The 20793-nt window shown below is 45.0% G+C and overlaps 1 protein-coding gene across 2 annotated transcripts in view; it reads left to right on the top strand.

Annotated features, from left to right (window-relative positions):
• The first annotated feature begins 10085 nt into the window (after nt 1-10085).
• ELP2 (elongator acetyltransferase complex subunit 2) overlaps nt 10086-20793 on the top strand; it is a 123126-nt gene continuing 112418 nt past the window's right edge. For both annotated transcript variants that reach the window (XM_084619572.1, XM_084619571.1), the window contains exons 1-3: nt 10086-10356; nt 12847-12925; nt 19801-19871. In XM_084619572.1, the coding sequence (XP_084475698.1) occupies nt 10225-10356; nt 12847-12925; nt 19801-19871 (282 nt within the window). In that variant the 5' untranslated portion in view covers nt 10086-10224. The remainder of the gene's footprint in view (nt 10357-12846; nt 12926-19800; nt 19872-20793) is intronic.

Below are 20793 nucleotides of genomic sequence, written 5' to 3'. Positions count from 1 at the left end.
ATAGCCCCACATCCTTGTGAACCCGTTAACTGGCATGGGCCAGTTGCAGGTGCTTAATTGCTTTTAAGACATACCCTTACACATGGTTCACATATAAAGTTGCACCAATTAAATGAAAAGTGTGATTTTTAAACTAATTTTTAGTTAAATTAGTGCAACTTTTCATGAGGACACTCTTCCAGTGATTTAAAGCTGGCTTTTTATTAGCTTAAATGTACAGAGGCAAACTAAAATCAATATAACTCTTGTAAAACCACTGTAAGTGGGGCCATTTATGCATTTGCATTAGTTTAACTAAACCAGTGCAAATTTGTGAGTAAACTCTTAGAGGAAATTATCTATGTTCTTGGGTAGCTTGTGTGTATAAGTAAAATCCATTTATTCATGTCTGAATATTGGTGACATCATAACAGAATTTTTGGAAGCCTTCTCTATTTATCAGTAGTTTTGAGCACTCAGCAGCTGCCCTCCCAGTGATCTGCTGTACACTAATCATCTCCTTACTGGTCTTCTCCAGCTCTACAATGATGACCCACCACGTCGTCAGTTGTTCAGCGGCGTGTGTGTGTTCTCTCTGTGTGCTGTCCCAGCTCTGTGCAGATACTTGACACAGCAGACCTCTGTCAAACTGCCCAATAACCACAGACCTGTTTGTAGTGAAGGCACTTGGTCACGTTTATTGCCAACGAAGTACGGTCTTAATGCCATGGCTCAATGGTTATAGGTACACCAACACATGGAACGGACTAGCTCAGTTGAAGATGGGACTTTCCATTAGCCCCCAGGCTGGCCAAAGACACTCCCTCTGAAACTTCATTTTATACCCCAATAACAAACAAGTTACATATTGCCCCTCTGACATAGTTACCCACCCCGATGTGGGTTGTTACCACCCATTACCTTGTACATGTTGGTTTGATCATAACATCTCTATCACACTGTCATCCTGACCTCATCTTTAGGAGGGGTCATTGTGTTCTCCTTATCTTCGGGGAGTGTGTTTGTACCAAACTTGGTATGGGGTAGTCTCGTACCACCCTTCTGGAACATGTTTGCGTGAGTGTCCCGTACCTAGGGCTGTCTCAGGAGTGTGTGTGTTTTTGCAATATCAGCCCTGCTCTTGCCAGGTTCTGTGAGCCTGCATGCAGACAGAGTCTGACTTCTGTCTCTTGCTAACTTTGCTTTATATTAGCAAGGCTTGACCACTACTTTAGTTCAGGCCTCACACCAGGCCTCTGATATAAGGGGTTATGTCTCAGGCTCTCTTCCTAATACACACCAATTCTTCCATTATAACTTTGTTGAGGTTATTTCCATTTTTATGCCTGATGTGACCAAAGTACATAAGTTTGCTCCTGTTGACTGCTCTACAATAAACATTTCTAACATGAACAGAAAAAAATAAAAAAACCTATGAGATACGCAAGAGTCTCTACCAACACCACATCTGAAAGGTTTCAATTTTCGCCTTGCCCATGATTCACATCGATAAGTTACACTGGAAAAAGTATTCTTTTTACCAGTTGAACCTTTCTACATTTCAAGATGCCCCGGTTTTTCCAAACTTTTGTAAGGAGGCCATGGGTGAACAAACCAATCTTCACCTTCTGATTCCTTTGGTTCAGCCTCCTTGGTCGCATATGTATGATCCTAGATAATTGAATGCATGTGATCTAGCCCATGGGTGGGAGGAGAGGGGAACGCATGGGAGTCAAGGGTGGGGGAGAGATCAGACTAGGAGCGGACGTCTGAGTCTACTGAAGTGAAGGATGAGACGGGGGGGGGGGGGAAGCAGGCTTCAGAAGACTGGAGGTGGGGAAGATCAGGTGGAAGGGCGGGACTGGGCAGTGTCATAGACAATGCTGAATGAGCTTAGGTGGTAGCCAGAGCCAGAGAGATTAGAGGACAGAGTTTTAGTGAATATAAGGTCAAATGAATGGCTTTTTTGATGAGTGGGAGAATTAATCCAAGGAGTAGTTGGCAAATACATCAAATGGGAGCACCGATATGGAAATTGAACTCATCAAGGATAGGAGTTGCAGACTGAGAAGAGAGGACAGAGACAGGGCTGGGGCAGATGTCATTTGCTGGTAAGAGTAAGTAAGAGCTGGTGAGAGGGGCGGGAGGGAAGAATAGAAGGAGAAAGGGAGAAGGGATGGCGATCAGGCAGCCAGCAGAAGATTACTTCAAAAGTCATGATAGTTAGAAGTGAAAAAAATAAAATCCACAGTGACTCAACACAGTATTTGGAGAAAGGATAAATCACATGAACAGGGAAACAATTAATGTAGGACAAAAATTAGAGCTATGAATTAACTGAATACACAGAAAATGAATTGAGCAAAGAACTAATCATTAAATCTATACAGAGGAAAGACATTTAATTAAGCAGAAAACAAATGGGGCTTGAAATAATACATTATATGGAAAATGTAAGCGATCAGCTGACAAATCAATATACAGCGAATGAATTGCTCAAAGGGATGATAAAGTATTAAGTACACCTAAGCGGCCTGATAAATGGCAGGCAAGTTCAGTCAGACACAGCTGGAGAGGGCTCCAGAGGCAATTGCTAATTTGTTTTCACTAGTGGAGGATAGTGTGTTGACAATAAGGGAGATGAAGAACTTGCAGATTTATGCTCTCCAGGTCCCTGTGCCTGCCCTGTACTTTGCAGGGGCTGGAAAGATGGCAGTAGCAGTTGGTCTGCCATGGAAGTGATTAACCCCAATGGTGGGGTGAGGGAGGGTCAGGTACTATAATGCAGGGGTGGCAGGTTTGTAGAAATTTTGGTGGTACCCAGAACCCGCTTCCCCCCACCCCACCCCGCCTAAGGCTCTGGGACGGAGTTTGGGTGGAGTGCAGGCTCTGGGCTGGGGGAGGGGATTGGGGTGCAGGGTACAGGCTCTGGGAGGGAGTTTGGATGCAGAAGGGGTGAGAAGTTGGGCTCTGGGAGGGAGTTTGGGTGGGGGAGGGGGTCTGGGGTGCAGGCTCTGGGATGGAGTTTGGTTGCTGGGTGCAGGCTCTGGGTTGGGACAGCGGGTGGGGGTACAGGCTCTGGGATGGAGTTTGGGGATGGGACGGGGTGCAGAGGGAGGGGATATAGGGGTGAGGGTTGTGGGATGGGGATGAGAAGTTTGGGGTGAGGGCTGTGGGGTGAGGCTGGGGATGAGGGGTTCATGATGCAGGGTGTGGGGTGAGGGCTCTGGCTGGGGGTGTGGGCTCTGGGGTGGGGCAGGGCTGGCGATGAGTTTGGGGTGCAGGCAGGCTTCTCCAGGGCTGGGGCCAAAGAGGAGGACTCCCCTCAGCCTTGTCCCCACTGGCAACAGTGAGCTCTGGGGGAGGCCCCCCCCCCGGCAGCACACTCACCCTGCACCATTGTCACTGCACGTGCTCCCAGGGCCCCTCTCAGGCCCAGGAAGCCCCCTTGCCTCCCCTATGGTGGTTGCAGGGGTGGGGGGTGGTGCTGCCATCACATGTGCACCTCCTTCCCTGCTGCTGCCCCTCACTGGGGGTGGGGAATGGGGCTGCCCCTTGCCCAGTGTGGGGCAGGAGCAGTGACTGTGGGCGGGGGGCACCCTGTGCTGGTGGAGGGTCCCGCTGGAAAAAGGAAGAGTCCGAGGCAGAAGTGCAGGGTCAGGACAGGGCAGGCTGAATGGGGGCACTAGGATCCTGCGGTGGCAGTTCATGCCGGGAGCCAGCAGAGCAAAGTCAGTGTGGAGCTGTAGGGGAGAGGCAGGGACCCAGGGGAGGCACACAGGGGCAGCAGGCAGGGCTGGGCAAAAGACCCAGCCCCAAACATTGGTGGAGCCGGGCCCCGAATATTGCTGGAGCACGGGCACCATGGGACCATACAACTCACTGCCCCTGCTATAATGTTCCCAAAGTAAAGATTGTGTAGCTCTGTTGAGAACTGTGCATTTCCTTGTTTTTCTGACATCGCTAAGAATACAACTGTCAAGGTTCCTTCCCCACTCTGAACTCTAGGGTACAGATGTGGGGATCTGCATGAAAAACCCCCTAAGCTTATTTTTACCAGCTTAGGTTAAAACTTCCCCAAGGTACAAATTATTTTACCTTTTGTCCCTGGACCTTATTGCTGCCACCACCAAGCGTCTAACAAATATAACAGGGAAAGAAACCACTTGGAAACTTCTTTCCCCCCCAAAATCCCCCCCCCCAAGCCCTACACCCCTTTCCTGCCGAAGGCTTGATAAAAATTCTCACCAATTTGCATAGGTGAACACAGACCCAAACCCTTGGATCTTAAGAACAAAGAAAAAGCAATCAGGTTCTTAAAAGAAGAATTTTAATTAAAGAAAAAGTAAAAGAATCACCTCTGTAAAATCAGGATGGTAAATACCTTACAGGGTAATTAGATTCAAAACATAGAGAATCCCTCTAGGCAAAACCTTAAGTTACAAAAAGACACAAAAACAGGAATATACATTCTATTCAGCACAACTTATTTTATCAGCCATTTAAACAAAACCAAATCTAATGCATATCTAACTAGATTGCTTACTAACCCTTTACAGGAGTTCTGACCTGCATTCCTGCTCTGGTCCCAGCAAAAGACAACCCAGACAGAGAGAACCCTTTGTTCCCCCCACTTTGAAAGTATCTTGTTTCCTCATTGGTCATTTTGGTCAGGTGCCAGCGAGGTTGTCTTGCTTCTTAACCCTTTACAGGTGAAAGGGTTTTTCCTCTGGCCAGGAGGAATTTAAAGGTGTTTACCCTTCCTTTATATTTATGACAACTCCTCTCATATCCTGGAAGGGCACAGGGTAGTAGTGAATGCTTGCAACCTTAACTCCATGTTAATGAAAGTTTGTGTGTTAATTTTAAGCATGTTTTATAATGCAATCTTAACTATGGAGCTGCGACCAGCGGCTCTCTAATATTAGAGAAAGGACTCTATTCCTGTCTTCTCTCTCTACACCAAACCAACCCAAAAAGGCAAATGTTGAAGATTTTGGTTGAACGGATTTTTGAAAATGACATTTCACTTCAAAAACTCACAGGGAATTTTTGAAAACCCAGATTTGCTGAGTTAATGTTTTGTTCCTGTTTTGGTTTTGACACAACAAAACGAACTCAAACCCCAAGGGATACAAAGCTTATATGAAACAAGGTGACAAATTTAGCACCCCTGATCATGTATCTCATGAAACTGGCCTACAGGTTTAAAAAAAAAAGGATGGGGAAAGCAAAAGTTTTAGCGTTCTATTTTCCATGCTTTGCAGTTTGGCTAGAGTACATTTCCCACTCGACTGCCTTTTTATATATTAAAAATAATGGAAAAAGATACCTTTCTAGCATAGTTCAGGTTACATTATGTTAATCATTAAACATTAATGTATAGCAAGTGCAAAAGTCAAGCATAGCATAAAAACTAAACATTTCCTTCCAGAGCATTCACATTTTTGTCTGTGAGAAAGCATATATTTATCCCACTTTCTTTCCAATGTAGATGCTGATTTCTAGAGGTATCTGCCTTTTTTGCTTGGGTCTTTCAAACATTCTCATGTACACAATACCCTACAGGTATTGCTAGCACACTAGAGTGACTTTGCCCTCATTTTCTAGACATCTCGCTCTTGGCATATTTTTTTTAAAAAAAATACTGCAGTGATTATTTTTGTGATGGAAAGAAAAATGACACAAAAATAACATGCCTCAATGCACATTTAGCATGTGAGATTTATAAGTCATGTGCCTGAAAATACAAGCTCGGGTTATTTTGTTTGATGTTCTGTGTCCGATTTAGTTTTAAATGGTTCAAATGAGGGCTTCCACCACTTCCATCGGACACTGTTGATAATCTCTCATAGATCTCATTTTGAGGACATTGTTTTGATACTCCAGCTAATTTTTTGTTCTATATCATCCCACAAATCTTAACTAAATACTTATATCTGTCATCTCTGGATTATGATAAACAGCTTAATCCTTACACCTTTCACAGCCTTGTATTCACTCCTCAGATATCACTTAGCCAAACTATACAGATATAATTCTATTAAGGTTTCCTAATAAGTGTATGTGATAAAGTGCATAAACCCCACACTGCAGGAACCATGAAGGGGTGAATGGCCAGAACAGTGACTTCCCCAGCTGTGACCAAGTGGCTGACTAGTAACAGCTGGATAAAAGGCTGCATTCTCAGACAGTGGGGAGGCTGCTAAGGCCAGTGATGATCTCAAGGAGGTGCCATGAGTCCAAGAAGCTGCCCATAGAACAGACCCACAGGTTGTACTCTACAAGGTGGGAAGGAGAAAGCTGGACATTTGGAGGCCCACATTTAGTCAGGTCTTGGAGTAGTCCTCAGAGACCCAGAAAGCTTGGAGACTGTGCTCTTAAAGGGCCATGGCATCACAATAGCCCCTTGGATATGGGTTGAAGGATTAAAAACTTTCACATTCCAGCTCTTTAATTATTTTTCTTGTTCTCTAAATTTTATCCATTTTGTTAACATTTTTCTGGTATTGAGAGGCCCAGAACGAAACACGCTATTCAAAGGGATCTGAGGATCTGGCCCCTACTTTGATACTACCTGATCAGTTTCTGTTGCATAAAATGATACAATGATGGGAAGAAACTTAAAACACAAACTATATTAATTTAATCCTTAAATAAATCCTTAAATGCATCAACAACCAATGAAGCCGAATGAGTAAAGGGGACACTTGAGAATAGGAGGGCAGTGAAGTATTAATTTAGTTGCATAACTTTGAATGGAATGAAGACTGTAGTTAGAAGAAGAAAGGATTCCAGTCAAATGACAATCACAGTAATTTAGGCATAATATATAGCCAGAACTTTGACCAAGGTTCTATAGCAAAGGGGAAGGTCAAGGAGTTGCATATTTCAGATGTACAATCAAGAAATTAGATCAACAATATAAACTAAAAGAAAGATAAATGGATTCCCAATTCCTTATCTATCTTGGGTTTTTGACAGAATCTGAGTGCCTTCAATTTAAAATAGATTAGCAATAGCTCACATGTTCACAGTCTAATTGGTTGCCATATGTGGGATTGGGAAGGAATTTCCCCCCAGGTCAGATTGGCAGAGATTGGCAGTGGAAAATGAGTCTTTCCACTGACTTCTGAGTTCTGGATCAGGACCTATATGAGCCCTATCTCCTCTTTTAGAGATGTTCATACTGTGTTATGTTTATCAGTAGATTTTATATTTCAAAGTGTAATTCATGTAAAAACTCTTGGCATCTGTACATATAGTTAAAATAATATATAAGCATAAAGGCTCTGCTACTGCTCTTCATACAAAGCAATATTATTTGAAAATAACCACAGATGGGTGTGAATGTCAAGCAAACAATACATAATGCCTTTTTTGTTTTAATAAGATATTAGCGTATTGCAGTATTATCCACAATCCACACAATAACCTCTGCTAATATGGGATTTGTAAACAGAATATCATGTTAACTGTTTGAGATTGCACTTCTGAGTGTTGTCTTTTTGCAATGGAAAAATACCTCTTTCCACACTTTTATGTGCTCTGGAATGCATGACTGCTACCACATCTGTTTCTGCATTATGTTTTTGAAGCAGAAACTCTAATCAGTTTGATTATGTGACAAGCTGTTTCATCCCCTTCTACTTTTTCCAGCAATTTTCTAGGTCATGATTGCATGAGACTTCCCTGTTTAACAAAAGGATTCGAGGAGATTTTCTAGTGTGTCTTTCAGCAAGCAAATTACATTCATTGTTTGGACATTTAAATTTTGACACAGCAATTTCTGTTTGGTAAAATTATTCAGAAATACATTCTCTATTATGTGAGGCACATCTATGCATTTGGCAGTGAAAGCCATTTGTAAAATATTTACAATTTAGTCCTTTCAATAAATATCGAACAGAGATGCGATTAATATTTATTAAATTAAATCCAGCACCTTTCACAAGCACTATTCAACTTTCAATTTAAAATGTTTAATCTAAGTATTTTAGATGTAGTGTAAAAACTTGTGTTTGATGTCTGCTTTCTTATCTTACAAAATGATTTCATTGTGTTTGTGGAATATACTGTAGAGTGAAATTATTGTGGCAAGTTACATTTTTTAAAAATGTAGGGTAAGTAAATCTGGCTGGTAAAAGAAAACAGTGTTTTCCCATCAAAGATCATGTAGATACAGTCTATAAACATTCTCACAGGGAATAATTCCTCACCCTGGATCATCCCCTTCTGTGGTAAATCCTACAGGGGTGGGTTCAGAGGGTAGAAGTTTCTGCAAGAGATTATTATTGTGCTAGAGATGTGGAATTTCCCCAATCATGGAAATGACCACAGGGCCATATCCCAAACCTGGAAGAAAGGGAAAAGATGTTCTTGTGGTTAACATGATTGTGACCCAAGAGAACTGAGTTCTATTCTTGGCTGTGTTACCCAGCTTTAGATAAGGAGTCTGTAAGTCACTGACACCAAAATGTTCATAATTATGTTCCTTATTTTCTGAGTGCCACACTTGGGACTCCTAGACCGAAATTGTGACTCTACTAAAATCAATAGGAGTTTTGTCTTGTTTTGAGGATCCTATTGAAACCAACAGGTTTCCTACTTCTAGAATCTAATCTTCAGAAGCATTGAGGACTTACAACTGTATTTGATGTCAACAGGAGCTGTGGGTGCTCAGCAACTCTGAAAAATGGCATCCTAGATTTTTCAAGTTGGGGACCTAGGTAGTGAGGCACTCAAAATTAATGGACATAGGTGAATTTTGGCCTTAATTGCTCTGTTCTTCAGTTCCCTATCTATAAAATGGGCATAGTAATACCACTCACCCTTCACATGGGTCTTGTGAAGACATTCATTTATTTTTGTGAGGCACTATGGTGATGGGTACCCTAGAAAAGAAAATGAATGATTCTGGGCTGGGTTTGGTTTGTGTACAGCACATTAGGCATAGAAGCAACACACTGAATGATGATAAATAAAAATACTGAATAGCTCCCTCATTCACCAAGTACCTTTTATCCTGTGCACTGAATGAGGCAGAGGTCCCAAGGATAAAAATGTGGCAATTTAATTAAAGATTGTATCACAACGCATATGCACAAAAGGGCAGAACTAAGACTGCAGCAGCAACAGATAGCTCAGTGGTTTGAGCATTGGCCTGCTAAACCCAGGGTTGTGAGTTTAATCCTTGAGAGGGCCATTTAGGGATCTGGGGCAAAAATTGGGGATTGGCCCTGCAGGGGGTTGGACTAGATGACCTCCTGAGGTCCCTTCCAACCCTGATAGTCTATGATTAATTCTGACATTTTCTAACTTCTGAGTACTTGACTATGCAACCGTGAACAGCTTTTAACATTTTTGTGTGTGTGTGTAGTTAAAAGTACACATTTACGAGGTGTACAAAACACTGTGTGATCAACATCTTTGGGACCCCGAAGCAGATCTGTCACTCCATTTTTAATCCATAAACATTTTTCTATTCCACCGACAGGTCCACGATGAGACAACTCTGATTTAATGTTCCTGGGACTTGGTTCCTTTTGAAAATCTTAATACATATGTAAGAAAATTAGGGCGACACATCCACTGCCACGTGTCCAGGACAGACCAGGGCGACCAAGTGAGGCGGGGTGTTGAACACGACTCGAACAGACACCTTCCCCACGCGCGGGGCGGGCTCCGAGCGGCGTCTCCCCCAGGCCACCCGGTCCCGCAGCCGCGACGCCCGCAAGCCGGGGGAGGCCAGCGGCCCAGCGAGCACCAGCGGCGGGTCTCGGAGGCGGAGAAGCGGGGGCGGAGCGAGCGACGCCGTTTCGTCACCGCCCGGAAGCGGCCGCCGACCCGGGGTACGATCGCCACGCTGAGCACGTGCTTGGCGTCAACGGACTCGGCGGCGGCGGCTGCCCGAGAGCCCAGGTTTCTGCCCGGGCTGCCAGGTCCGGGTGCGCGGCTGCTCTCCTGGGGTCCGGGCGGTGTTAAGGGCAGAGCAGGGTCTGGGGCCACGGGGAAGAGGCGGGGCAGGGCACCACGTGGTGCCTTACGCAACTGCGTACGGCTAGGGAGGGGCCTGTGACTCGTGGGTGAGAGTGAGGCTGAGGGACCTCAGAGCCTGGCTCCCGGTCACAGCCCCGCCCTCTCGCGGTGGCCCCGCCGGCGGTGCCTCCCGGACGCCGTACCCGCCTCGCGCGGCGTCGCACGACGGACGCTGCGTGAGGTCAAAGGCGGCGGCGCGCGAGGGAAATGGCGGCCCCGCTGGGAATCGGTCACGTTGCCTGTTGCGCGAATCGGGCTGGCGGCGGGGCCGTGTCGTGGGGGCGGGGCGGGCTCCTGGCCTTCGGCACCTGCCGCTCTGTGGCGCTCTACGACCCCGAGGTGAGGGGGGCGGGCAGAGGTGAAGGTAGACCGGACCGGCTTCCGTAGGCTGGCGATTTAAAGGGCCTGGGGTGCCCGGTAGGGGCCGGAGCCCCGCTGCTGGAGCCCCGGGGTAGCGGCGGTGGTCGGGAGCCCCCCGTGGACCCGTGGGTAATTTAAAGGGCCGGGCACTTTAAATCGCCGCTCGAGTGCTGGGGCTCCCGGCTGCCTCCACAGTTGTAGTTCCCGCGGTGGTTTAAAAGGCCCGGGGCTCCCAGCCGCTGCAGCCCCGGGGCCTGTAACTCTGGAGTTAAAGGGCCAGGGGTTTAATGGCCCCGCCCTCTTCTGGTTGAGGCCCCGCCCCCCCGCTCAGGGCTCAGGCCCTCCTGGGGGCGGGACAGCTGCCTCGTCTGTCCCCCAGGTAGCGCTGCTGCTGGGCCCGCTGGCCTCGGGAGTTCCACTGCCCGTGCCTCAGCTGCCGCCTCGCAGCCTGGCCGGGCTAGGCACCCGGCTGCTCAGCCCCCACCGGTGGGCACGCGCCGTGCTGGGCCTCCCCATTGCAGCCCCGCCCCACAGCGACTTGGTTATCAGCTCCCGGCGGCCCTTCTGCTGCGGGCGCTGGCCGCGAGCCTCCTCAGCTGTGTGCGTAGCGGGGAACCGAGTCCATGGGCTCGCGCAGCACTTACCCTGCATGGAAACCCATGTTATAACCAGGCCAGCTCTCTGGGCGTGCAGATGGGCCTGGCCCCCAGGGGCAGGACGTCCTGGGGCTGCCCTCAGCGACTGCCCCCGAGGGCAGCGGGTGTAGTGTGAAAACTGCTCTCTGTCTTAAATTTGCTACCAGTAGCCATTACTGATATTAAACTGCTATCTGACCTACTCTGATACTGTAACAGCAGAAGTAAATTGTAATCCGTATCAGTTACTGATATGTAAAGTTGTTCTTATTTGCTAATTTGTCCTAATTTGCTGAAACTTGACAGTGGTGTGGGATGGAAGCATAAAGTCTTCAGCTTCCAAAGAACGCTGCCTGGGGTATGTGTGTATCAATTACTTCTTAATTGACTGAGGGCATTTAAACGTCATTTATTTTGCAGCTGCATTTACTGTGCAAACACAACATAGCAAATGCAATACTAGAAACACAGATGTCTGTGCTAAAACTATAACTATAACTACTTATACATACTTTCAATGAGTATTTGTTATTAACATATAAATTAAATAGCACAGTGACACATCTGCACAATAACAAATGATGAAGTGCTAAGAGTAATTCAGGGAATCCCAGCAGCAAATAAGACAAGTTTGTGAACTGCTAAGATTCCTTAAAAAAGAAAAGGAGTACTTGTGGCACCTTAGAGACGAACAAATTTATTTGAGTATAAGCTTTCGTGGGTGAGCTGTAGCTCACGGAAGCTTATGCTTAAATAAATTTGTTCGTCTCTAAGGTGCCACAAGTCCTCCTTTTCTTTTGCGGATACAGACTAACTTGGTTGCTACTCTGAAACCTAAGATACTTTGTGCACTTTTATAAAGTCATAAGGGATTCTTTGTTTGTGAAGGGATATATGTAAAATATTTCACTGAATCAAATCTCCTGCAGCACCTCAGTAAGTCACATCAGACAGAGAGGAGCTGCGGTGACTAGGCATTGGGATGCCTGTGCCTTTAAGAACCCAGCGGGAAGCCCATGCTGAGATCTGCTGTCTTGTGAGAGGGGAAATGAAAAAGCCCCTCTGACCAAATTAAAAAGCCCCTTTGCCCCCGCACCCTATTTTTGCAAACACTGGTGTCTCAGTCCACTGCGGTAACTGTTACCCTCTCTACCCCTGCCTGTGCTAGGGTTTTGCCCCCTGCTACCCTCTGGCAGCACTTCACCTCTGGGCTTAACCACAGCTCCTATCCCCCATCCCTGGTTTTGTCCTTCAGCCCATATCCTGTCCCTGCCTCGATCTGCTTGAACACCCCTGGCCAGTCAGTTTCCGTCTCCTGCTCACCCCCCTCCTTCTGTTTGCCCCCTTTGCCTTTTTTTAACCCCCTGTAAAAAGCAGTCTGCAGAATCTGATGCCAAGTAAAGGCAGGGTGAAGGGCTGTGGCTTCAGCAGATGTTATTGAGTATGCTCAGGTCGTGTAGTACACCATAAGCAGCAAATTAAGACAGAGAGCAGTTTTTCTTTGCTCAGCCTCCCTCTGGCTGGGCATCATTGTGCATCTACCTTCAGCTTCCTGTTCTCCGCTTTGCTTCTGGTGCGGAGGCTGCCAGCCGCATGGCTGCCCTGAGTGGTTGAAGGACCCGCCTCCCATTAAAACGCTAACATCAAGAAGGTGTTTGATCTTTTTTTCTGTAACTTGTTCCTTCTTGAGCAAGCTCTCCAGGACATCAGGAAGTTGTTAGATAAATGACCCTTCTTAAAGCTTTGGCAGTGTGGCTCACTTGTTCTCATTTTTATAAAACATAAATTTCCTCAAAAACAGTTGGGCAACTAAACATTTTCTTTCTTTTCTCAGAAAAGAAGAGTAGTTGCTACACTGAATGGTCACACTGGTAGAGTTAATTGTGTGCAGTGGATTCACAACCAAGATGGCTGTAAGTCGGGGTGGGCAAACTTTTTGGCCTTAGGGCCACATCGGGTTTCCGAAATCGTATGGAGGGCTGGTTAGGGGAGGCTGTGCCTCCCCAAACACCAAGGCATGGCCCAGCCCCGGCCCTGGCCCCCTATCCGACCTTTCCTGCTTCGCACTCCCTGACGGCCCCATTCATCCCTCCCTGTCCCCTAACTGCCCCCAGAACCCCTGCCCCTGACTGCCCCCCGCCACCCCATCCAACCCCCCCCCCCGGTCTCCTGTCTCCATTCAACCCCCCTGTTCCCTGCTCTGTGACCGCCCCGACCCCTATCCACACCCCTGACCACCATCTTGAACTCCCTGCCCTCTATCCAATCCCCTCCGCTCCCTGCCCCCTTACCGTGCTGCCTGGAGCGCTGGTGGCCCTACAGCCGTGCCGCCCAGAGCACCAGGACAGGCAGCCGCGCTGCCCAGCTAGAGCCAGCCATGCCACCGCGCAGCACAGAGCACCGGGTCAGGCCGCGGCTCTGCAGCTGTGCTGCCCGGCAAGAGCTCGTCGCCCAGAGCGTTGCGCCTGTGACGCAGTGAGCTGAGGCTGCAGGGGAGGGAGAACAGCAGGGGATGGGCCAGGGGCCGGACAGGACGGTCTCGCGGGCTATAGTTTGCTCACCTCTGCTGTAAGAACTAAGCAAGCTGTGTTTGCAAATACCCACTTTTGTTCTGTGCTAGAACAGGATTCTTATTTTTCATGTGCTCATCTGAGGACTGTTGAATCCTGGATGCTGTCAACTTGCAATCTCATCAATTTAAAAATTTAAATTAAGTAGTTGTTTGGGTGCTTGGGGGGTAGGCGAGCAGTGGCGCGTGGCCCGGGACCCTGCTGGTGCTGGGGGAGGGGGTGTTCTCTGGAAGTGGCCACGCAGCTCTATGCTCTGCCTCCCACCCTGAGCGCTGGCTTCACAGCTCCCATTGGCTGGGAACTGCAGCCAATGGGAGCTATGGGGGCGGTGCCTGAAGGTGAAGGCAGTGCACCGAGCCCCCTGGCTGCACCTCTCCCTATGAGCTGAAGGATGTCGCGGTTTTTGGGGCGCTCCCACCAAGATAAGTGCTACCCAGAGCCCTCACCCCCTGCCATGCTCCAACCCCTGAGCCCCTGACCCAAATGTCTGCTGCTGGGGGGGAGTGGGGGTGGGCGGTGGCCCGAACTGCCCTAGCAGCGGCCACTGTGGCTGGCGCAAGGGCTGCCCGAACTGCTCAGGTGGCCCGAGGGCCAGAAGAAGTCACTGTAGAAGTCACGGAGGTCACTGAAAGTTATGGAATCCGTTACTTCCGTGACCTCCATGGCAAACTCGCAGCCGTAGTCATTAGAGGAGGTTTTGGAACAAATTGCTAAATTAAAGAGGAGTAAGTTACCAAACCAGAGGATATTCACCTAAGAGATCTGAGGGAACTCAAATATGAAATTGTAGAGCTGCTATCTGTGTTACGTAACCTATCATTTAAATCAGTTTCTATACTAGCTGACTGGAGGATAGCTAATGTGACACCAATTTTTAAAAAAAGCTCTGGAGGCGATCCTAGCAATTACAGACTAGTAACTCTAACTTTGGTACCAGGCAAATGGGTTGAACCTGTAATAAAGAAAAAAATTATCAGACACATAGATGAAGATTTTTGGGGAAGAGTCAACATGCCTTTTTATAGGGAAATCATGCCTCTTCAATCTATTAGAATTCTTTTGAGGGAGAACAAACGTGGACAAGAGTGATCCAGGGGATATGGCACAGTGGTGACCAAACTTTTCCTGTCATGACCCCCCTTACCAGTATTGGAATTTGTCTGTGCCCCCCTCCATTGCTGTACAGTTGGCTCAGTAGAGGATCTTAGGCTGAAAGTAGAACTGGAGATGGATGAGGGGCTGGTGCTAGAGGGCGGAGAGGGAACGAGGGCAGAGTGGAGCTGTGGCTGGGAGTGGAGCGGGGTTTGGTGGTGCTCCTTCCCCACCTCCTGTCTGGACCGTGCCGTGCGCTCCCCTGAACATTCCTCTGCGCCTCCCTACGGGGGATTGCCCCACAGTTTGGGGGCCACTGATACATCATACTTGGACTTTTAGAAAGCATTTGACAGGCATTTTAAACAAAGTATGCAATCATGGAATAAAAGGGACAGTCCTCTCATGCATCAGTAACTGGTTAAAAGTCTGGAAACAAAGGCTAGGAATAAATGGTCAGTTTTCTGAATGGAGACAGGTAAATAGTGATATCCTCCAAGGATCTGTAGTGGGACCAGTGCCATTCAACGTACTCATGAATGATCTGTAAAAAGGTTTAAATAGCGAGGTGGCAAAATTTGCAGACAATACAAAATTATTCAGATAAAGTCCAAAGCAGACTGCAAAGAGTCACACAAGGGATCTCACAAAACTGGATGACTGGGCAACAAAATGGCAGATGAAATTCAGTATTGATGCAACGTAATGCACAATGGAAAACATAATCCCAACTATACATACAAAATGATGGCGTGTAAATTAGCTGTTACTACTCAAGAAAGAGATCTTGGACTGAAGAATAACTCTCTGAAAATATCTGCTCAATGTGCAGCAACCGTCAAAAAAGCTAAAAATGTTAGAAATCATTAGGAAAGGGAAAGATAATAAGATAGAAAATATAATGCTACTCTATAAATCCTTGGTACTTCCACATCTTAAACACTGAATACAGTTCTGCTCACCCCATCTCAAAACAGATAGAATTAGAAAAAGAGAGTCAACAAAATGACTAGGGATATGGAACAGCTTCTGTATGAGGAGAGATTAAAAAGAATGTGACTTTTCAGCTTGGAAAAGAGAAAACTAAGGGGTATGTATATCTGATACAGGTCTATAAAATTGTGAATGTTGTGGACAAAGTGAATATAGAAGTGTTGTTTACTATTTCGCATAACACAAAAACCAGGGGTCACCCAATGAAATTAATAGGCAGCAGATTTAAAACAAACAAAAGGAAGTACTTCCCACAGTTCACAGTCAATCTGTGGAACTCATTGCCAGGGGATGTTGTGAAGGCTAAAATATAATGGTTTCTTTAAAAGGATTAGATAAGTTCGTGGAGGATAGGTCCATAAATGGCTATTAGCCAAGATAGTTGGGGATGCAACCCCATGCTCAGGGTGTCCTTAGCCTCTGATTGCCAGAAGCTGGGAGTGGATGACAGGATGGATCACTCAGTGATTGCCTGTCTTTTCATTCCATCTGAAGTACCTGGCATTGGCCACTGTTGGAGGACAGGATGCTGAACTAGTTGGACCGTTGTTCTGACCCTATATGGCCGTTCTTGATACGTCCTAGGGTACTTAAGGAACTAACTGAAGCAATCCTCGGAGCCATTAACAGTTATCTTTGAAAACTCCTGAGGATTGGAGAGGTCCTGGAAGACTGGTGAAGGGCAAACATGGTATCTTTATTTAAAAAGGGTAACAAGACTGACCCAGGGAATTATAGATCTGTTAGTCTGACTTCAATACCTGGAATAATACTGGAGCAAATTTTTTATCAATTTGTAAGCACCTGGAGGATAATCAGGTTATAAGAAATAGTCAGCATGGTTTTGTAAAGAGCAAATCATGCCAAACCAACTTAAATTTCTTTCTTTGATAGGATTACCGAACAAGTGGATAGGCGGGATCAGTAGACATGATATACCTTGATTTTCAGTACTGTTTTTGACACAGTTCCATGTGACATTCTCATAAGCAAACTGGGAAAATGTGGTCTAGGTGAATTTACTATAAGGTGGGTGCACAGCTGATTGAAAGACCATACTCAAAGAGTAGTTATTAATGGTTTGCTGTAACATTGGGAGAGCGTATCTAGGGGGGTTGCACAGAGTCAGTCCTTGGTTCAATATTGCTAGTCAATATTTTCATTAATGACTTGGATAATGGAGTAGAGAGTATGCTTATAAAATTTGCAGATGACACCAAGCTGGCTGGGTTACAAACATTTTGGAGAATAGGTTTAAAATTCAAAATGACCTTGACAAATTGGAGAATTGGTCTGAATTCAACAAGACTGAAATTCAATAAATACAAGAGCAAAGTATTTCACTTAAGCAGGAAAAATCAAATGCTACAAAATAGGGAATAACTTTGTAGGTAGTACTGCTGAAAAGGACATGGGGGAAATAGTGGACCACAAATTGAATATGAGTCGTCAATGTGATGCAGCTGCAAAACAGGCTAATATGATTCTGGTTGAATATGATTGAATATGATTAATAGGAGTGTTGCATGTAAGACACAGGAGGTAATTGTCCTGCTCTACTTGGCACTGGTGGGGTCCCCTCTTGAATACTGTGTCCAGTTCTAGGCACCACAATTTAGGAACAATGTGGTGAAATTGGGAAGAGTCCAGAGTAGAGCAACAAAAAACCTGACGTATGAGGAAAGGTTGAAAAAACTGGGCATGTTTAGTTTTGAGAAAAGAAGACTGAGGGGCGACCTGACAACTGTCTTCCAATATGTTAAGGGCTGTTATAAAGAGAACAGTGATCAGTTGCTCTCCATGTCCATTGAAGGCAAGATAAGAAGTAATGGGATTAATCTGCAGCAAGGGAGATTTAGGTTAGATAGTAAGAAAAACTTTCGAACTATAAGGGTAGTTAAGCTATGGAATAGGCTTCCAGGGGTGATCATGGAGTCCCCATCATTGGAAGCTTTTAAAAACAAGTTGGACAAATACCGTTAGGGATGGCATAGGTTTACTTGGTCCTGCCACAATGCATAGGGCTGGACTTGATGACTTCTTGACGTTGCTTCCAGCCCTACAGTTCTATGATTTGTATAAATCGGTGTACTAAAAAAAATAAAAATAAAAAGACTCCAAACTAGGGCTGTCGAGCAATTTAAAAAAAAATTGTGCTTAATTGCATGATTAAAAAAAATTAATCGTGATTAATAGCACGATTATTCACACTGTTAAAAATAATAGAATACTATTTAAGTATTTTTTTGCATGTTTTGTACATTTTCAAACGTTGATTTCAATTACAACACAGAATACAAAGTGTACAGTGTTCACATCATATTTATTTTTGATTACAAATATTTGTGCTATAAAAACCAAAAGAAATAGTATTTGTCAATTTATGTCATACAAATACTGTAATACAATGTCTTTTATCATGAAAGCTGAACTTACAAATGTCGAATTATGTACAAAAAATAACTGCATTCAAAAATAAAACAATGTAAAACTTTTGAGCCTAAAAGCTCACTCATTCCTATGTCTTGTTCAGTTAGTCACTCAAAAAGTTTGTTTATATTTTCAGGAGATAATGCTGCCCACTTCTTGTTTACAGTGTCATGTGAAAGTGAGAACAGGTGTTCATGTGGCACTGTTGTAGCCAGCTTTGCAAGATATTTACATGCTAGATGTGTTACAGATTCATATGTCCGTTCATGCTTCAGCCAGCATTCCAAAAGGACATGCGTCCATGCTGATGATGGGTTCTGCTCAATAACAATCCAAAGCAGTGCAAACTGACTCATGTTCATTTTCATTATCTGAGTCAGATGCCACCAGGAGAAGGTTGATTTTCTTTTTTGGTGATTCGGATTCTTGTAGTTTCCACATTGAAGTGTTGTTCTTTTAAGACTTCTGAAAGCATGCTCCACACCTCGTCCCTCTCAGATTTTGGAAGGCACTTCAGATTCTTAAACTTTGGGTCGAGTGCTGTAGCCATCTTTAGAAATCTCACATTGGTACCTTCTTTGCATTTTGTCAAATCTGCAGTGAAAGTGTTCTTAAAACAAACAACATGTACTGGGCCATCATTGGAGACAGCTATAACATGAAATATATGGCAGAATGTGGGTAAAACAGAGCAGGAGACATACTATTCTCCTCCAGAAGTTCAGTCACAAATTTAATTAGAGCATTATTTTTTTTAACGAGCGTCATTAGCATGGAAGCATGTCCTCTGGGATGGTCGCCGAAGCATGAAGGGGCATACGAATGTTTAGCATATCTAGCACATAAATACCTTACAATGCCGGCTACAAAAGTGTCATACGAATGCCTGTTCTCACTTTCAGGTGACACTGTACAGTAAATAAGAAGCCGGCTGCGTTCTCTTCGTAAATGTAAACAAACTTGTTTGTCTTAGGGATTGGCTGAACAAGAAGTATGACTGAGTGGACTTCTAGGCTGTAAAGTTTTACATTGTTTGGTTATTGAGTGGTGGTATGTAACAAAAAATCTACTTTGTAAGTTTTACTTTCACGATAAAGAGATTGCCTTACGGTATTGGATGAGCTGAATTGAAAAATACTATTTTCTTTTGTCATTTTTACAGTGCAAATATTTGTAATAAAATAATATAAACTGAGCACTGTACACTTTGTATTTTGTGTTGTAATTAAAATCAATATATTTGAAAATGTAGAAAAACATTAAAAATTATTTAATACATTTCAAATGGTATTCTATTAACAGTGTGATTAACACTGTGATTAATCACGATTAATTTTTTTGAGTTAATCGCATGAGTTTACTGTGATTAATAGACAGCTCTATTCCAAACCAAAAAAACTTAATTAAGACACACTTAAGTTACTTGAGTGAATTTTAAAATTGGCATGCCCTTGACCGTATTCATATAAAACTTCACAAGCATTAACGTTTGTGGGATTTTTTTTCTTTACAAATATGTTCAATGGTCTGCCTAGTCTTGAACAGCGCTTAGCATTCATAGCTATCGAAACTCTTATGTTGTTAGGGAAATTTTATTTTCTGTAATACACATCGAGTAGCTTTGTTTGTTCCGTGAAATAATTCTTATTTTATATTAGCCATTAAAAGTAGTTGTTCACATAATTAAAAAATATTTTTTTTAGCTGCTGAGACGGAATTAATTTCTGGAGGATCTGATAAACAGCTCATTGTATGGGAAACACAGAATAACGAGGTAAGCAGAAATATTCGTATTGTCTTTTTGAACTATCACTTCATCAATTTTTATTTTCAAGCACAGTACCCATGAAATATTTAGTAGATTAAATTAGTTCTGTCTGCATTTCTGAACTCTTTATAATGCCTTTTCATCTCACCTAGATTACTGAAACTCTTATATGCCTCTTCCAAGTCTCTCTCTGAACTCTCGCATCAGCATAATGTTGTTATCCTCTGTCACATGATTACATTTAATCCTATTCCTAAATATCTCTGCTGCAATTCTTTTAGTGATTCATTAAAAAAAAATTCATAGACTTATCTAGATTGTTTCAAAGACTTTTATCTCTCCCTGCTTCACTCTCTAACATCATGTAGTATACTTCTTTCCCATAATCTCATCACTCTTAGTGTGAGACCTATTTTTCTATTCACCTCTACCCCGATATAACATGATCCGATATAACACGAATTTGGATATAACGCGGTAAAGCATTTCCCCTCTCCTCCCCCTCCCTCCCCAGGCTTGTGCAAGCAAGTAACGGGGGGGGGAAGGGGGGAAGGGCACAGAGGAACCACTCCCCGCCGCAGCTCACCTCCACTCCGCCTCCTTCCCCCAGTGCACCGCCACTCCGCTTCTCCCCCCTCCCTCCCAGGCTCGCTGTGCCAAACAGCTGATTTGCGGCAAGCCTGGGAGAGAGGGGGGAGAAGCGGAGTGGCGGTGCGCTCGTGGAGGAGGCTGAGTGGAGCTGAGCTGGGGCGGGGGACGCAGGGCAGGGAAATGCCGGTTGGTGCTCTGCACTCACCAATTTTTCTCTGTGGGTGCTCCAGTCCCAGAGTCAGCGCCTATGGCAACAGCATGTCTGGCTCTGACATGCTGCTCTGAGTGGCGTGTTAAGGCGGCGGGGCACGGGGGTTGGATAAGGGGCAGAGGGTCT

Source organism: Lepidochelys olivacea, assembly GCF_965140295.1.
Source record: "Lepidochelys olivacea isolate rLepOli2 genome assembly, chromosome: 2".
In the NCBI taxonomy this organism is placed as follows: domain Eukaryota; kingdom Metazoa; phylum Chordata; order Testudines; family Cheloniidae; genus Lepidochelys; species Lepidochelys olivacea.
Note: the sequence above shows the minus strand (reverse complement) of the source record. Positions and strands in the feature narration are given on the sequence as shown.